The 3,140-nt window shown below is 50.6% G+C and overlaps 3 protein-coding genes across 3 annotated transcripts; 2 read left to right on the top strand and 1 right to left on the bottom strand.

Annotated features, from left to right (window-relative positions):
• Window positions 1–95: 95 nt before the first annotated feature.
• Window positions 96–430, top strand: PPTG_07557 (hypothetical protein; the record flags this gene model as incomplete). The annotated part of the gene is made up of 3 exons (XM_008901834.1): window positions 96–122; window positions 199–334; window positions 408–430. 3 exons carry the CDS (start codon window positions 96–98, stop codon window positions 428–430), a joined length of 186 nt encoding a protein of 61 aa, XP_008900082.1.
• Window positions 431–476: 46 nt separating this feature from the next.
• Window positions 477–1,620, bottom strand: PPTG_07556 (hypothetical protein). Its single transcript, XM_008901833.1, has one exon. The coding sequence runs from the start codon at window positions 1,571–1,573 to the stop codon at window positions 602–604; it is 972 nt and encodes a 323-aa protein (XP_008900081.1). The 5' UTR covers window positions 1,574–1,620; the 3' UTR covers window positions 477–601.
• Window positions 1,621–2,366: 746 nt separating this feature from the next.
• PPTG_22134 (hypothetical protein) lies at window positions 2,367–2,627 on the top strand (the record flags this gene model as incomplete). The annotated part of the gene is made up of 1 exon (XM_008902028.1): window positions 2,367–2,627. One exon carries the CDS (start codon window positions 2,367–2,369, stop codon window positions 2,625–2,627), a length of 261 nt encoding a protein of 86 aa, XP_008900276.1.
• Between the last annotated feature and the right edge of the window lie 513 nt (window positions 2,628–3,140).

The raw sequence follows: 3,140 nt of genomic DNA, 5'->3' as shown, positions 1-3,140 counted from the left end.
GCGTCGTTAACTTCGTAGGACTCTTGTACGTGGCGGAATGCGCTTATTACACCGGACAGTGAGCTGAATTGACGTCTTGCGGTGTGTGTTGCATGATGAACAGCGTGACATCGATCTTCTCGGTAGGTTTTGTGCTTTCCGTGGTGTATTGCTGCTGTAGATTTGACTCTGGTTGTCTCTATTCTTTGCCATTAATAGGATCCATCGACTGCTACACGTCCTAACAGCAACATCAGCCAAGGATCGACTTCAAACCGCGGCATAGGCGGCAATGGACGCGGAGGGCCGCGTCGAATGGGAGGAATTAACCATCGCGGCACCATCAACCAGCCAAGTACGTCCTGCTACGTGGTATACTGTACCCCAATTAACTAAAGCTGACACTTTATGCTGTATTTACTATGCAGTGGGCGGAGGATGCTGTGGCTAAAACTGTCAAAGTTTGTAAGCCAAGCAACTTCTCTTCGATATCCTGCATAAAGCAGCATAATGAATGCAAGTATACAAACTGTCACAGGTTTGGCTACATGCAGCATATATTATGTGATCTATGAAGAGTGAAGAGTTTTCCCCCCTGGTAGCTACTGCATCAACCTTCCATTTACTTGGTCCGTCGCTTCTTGGCCGCGCCCTTGGTGATGTTTTTCAGCTTTTTGCCCTTCTTCTTGCGCTTGCCACCTTCGCCTTCCTCTTCATCATCAAACGTTTTGCCCTTGTGCTTACCGGCATTCTCCTCCCGACCCAATACACGCTTCAGAGCGTTCATGCTACGCTCCTTCTCGGTCGTCTCAGCGCCAGTAGTAGGCAGGAAATGGTTGCGTTTGCCCTTAATCTTACGCTCCGACTCACCCTCACGCATTTTATCGAACTTGCCCATAGAGGCAGTAGAGAACTGGACCTTCTCCAGTGTCTTATTGGTGCCCTCTTTACCGCGTTGTTTGGCCTTCGCATCGTCAGTATTCATGAGTTCCACTGGGATACCAGTGGGGGTACGGCCGGCAATACCAGCCAATTGTTTGCCACGTCCCTGCTTGAGGTTATTGGCCTGTGCACGCAAATTCTTGTCCACCCGAGAGCGTTTCTCCTGCTTGCGCTTCGTCCAGGGGTCCTCCATGTCGCCCTCCTTCATCTCGACAGCCCAGTCCTTCATATTGTCACCAGCACGTTGGTATCCCCACGTGTGGCTCCACTCGCCAGTGGCTTCATCGAAGACCTTGCGGCTCTTTTTCCGCTTCTCGATGCCCTTCTCCTTGGCAAATTTCTCCCACTTCGTCTCCACCTTGGGCTTCGGCAGCGGCTTTTCGCGAGGAATCACCGTCTCCGGAGCGGGTAATTGGGCCAACGGACCCATATCGGACATTTCGCGTGGCAACTCGAAGATGTGGTTGATCAGCAGTTGCACATTCTCACGAGCATGGAGAGCGAGCTCCTTCTCGTTCTGGTAAGTGAACGGATGCGTGTCAAAGGCCGCCAAGTTGCCCAGATCGTACGTCAGATCGTCTTCTTTCTGGACGTTGCTGGTGCTGCCTTCAGCGTACGCGGCAGGCGCGATCTCGGACGCCTTGACCACCATGATGACCCAGTTGATACAAAGTGATGGATGGACTGGGTGGAGCACAAAGTTTTGGTTGGTGAGGGGTTTTCGACCAATGAGAACAGTTCTTAATCTGGATTGGTGAAAAATTGGAATGGAAGTTTTGACCAATGGGAGGACTAAAGAGAGGTGGACAATGATGAAACGAAAAGTGTCCACCTTGAAACAGTGAAGATACCTAGATAGAGTACTAGGTACTCACTATCCGTGTGTGCTTCAGAGATTCCAGTCGGCTGCACCTGTTGTAGTAATAGACAACAGCTTAATGACTCTACGAACTCGCGACGGTATCATGCTCCGTAAGTTCATTTGCTTACCGGTTTTGAATTCATCAACTTTTACGACTCCTCTAGGAATCCGCAATCGTGTTTAGCAGTCTGCACAAAGCAAAACATGCCGTCGCGCCATCAACACAATGGATAGGCTTTTTTTCATTCGTCTGACTCTTCCTACGGCGTGCGGCTCACATCGACCAGCGCATTGGACACTTCACACAGCACATCCTGCATTCATAAAAACTTATACTGTAGCAAGGCTGTCCCTATCAGCAACTGATATCGGCCAAGACACTCGCTAAGACTTCGGGAAAGTGAGTCAAAGACGCTTCAGCAGTCGGATAGCCCATAGAGCTTCCTTGCAATCCGATTTGCAGCGTAGGTGTAAACGCGCGAGTGATGTCCCTCCTCTCAACTACACGCATCGTTCCCTGGTCTTGCCATTCTCCATTTATCGACTACCAGCCACAGCTCACGTCGACAATCAAGCACCAGTAATGCAAGTAGTTCGGCTTCTCGCCATCGCCGTTGTCGCCGTAATGGCACTCGATTCGGTTGCAAGTGCCCCACAAGCGGACTCCAACACTGCCGAAGAGGTATCACATAACGCGCTAGACGTAATCCTCGGCGCATCCAGCACTGCTGGCTCCGCTGTTGCAGGGGCTACCGACTCCGCATCTGGCTCCAATAGCGCCTCCAATGTTGCCACGGGTGTCTTCACGACGGTCATGGCTGTGGCTGCTGCCGTTCTCGTATAAAGCACTGACAAACAACCTATTTGCTGCAAGTAGGTAGCTCTAGTGCAGAGCGCCACTAGCTCAACAAAACGTTGTCACTTGTGGTTGCGTCGACGTATTCCTATAATCAAAGTTTGCGCTGTTGCAGATATGTTAGTGTTGATGGCGCGTCATGTCTTGGTTTGTTCGGTAGGATGCAGTAGTGACGACGGCGGCAGCTAAGTGCATATACGTGAGCGAGAGACAACTTTTTCCCGCAATAGTGCGGCGTCGTGTGCCGCCGACAGTAAGACATGGGACATATTACTGCAAGAAGTTGTTCTGGCGCAAGCTCATTTACCTGGACGTCACTTTCAGCTCTTTGGAGTAACAACAAGAAAAACAACAATTGGTTTGTCTACGTCAAATCGGTTGTCCTTGCCGCGTAGTTCCGGGTTAGCCTTTTCTATAAGTTAATTCTAGTCACTGACTAACTACCTGTTGTCTAGCACAGGTGCCTTACAGCCAGGGTATCGGCGCGAGACCTCCACGGTA

The sequence above is a fragment of the Phytophthora parasitica genome, assembly GCF_000247585.1.
Source record: "Phytophthora parasitica INRA-310 unplaced genomic scaffold supercont2.12, whole genome shotgun sequence".
Lineage (NCBI taxonomy): Eukaryota > Oomycota > Peronosporomycetes > Peronosporales > Peronosporaceae > Phytophthora > Phytophthora nicotianae.
Note: the sequence above shows the minus strand (reverse complement) of the source record. Positions and strands in the feature narration are given on the sequence as shown.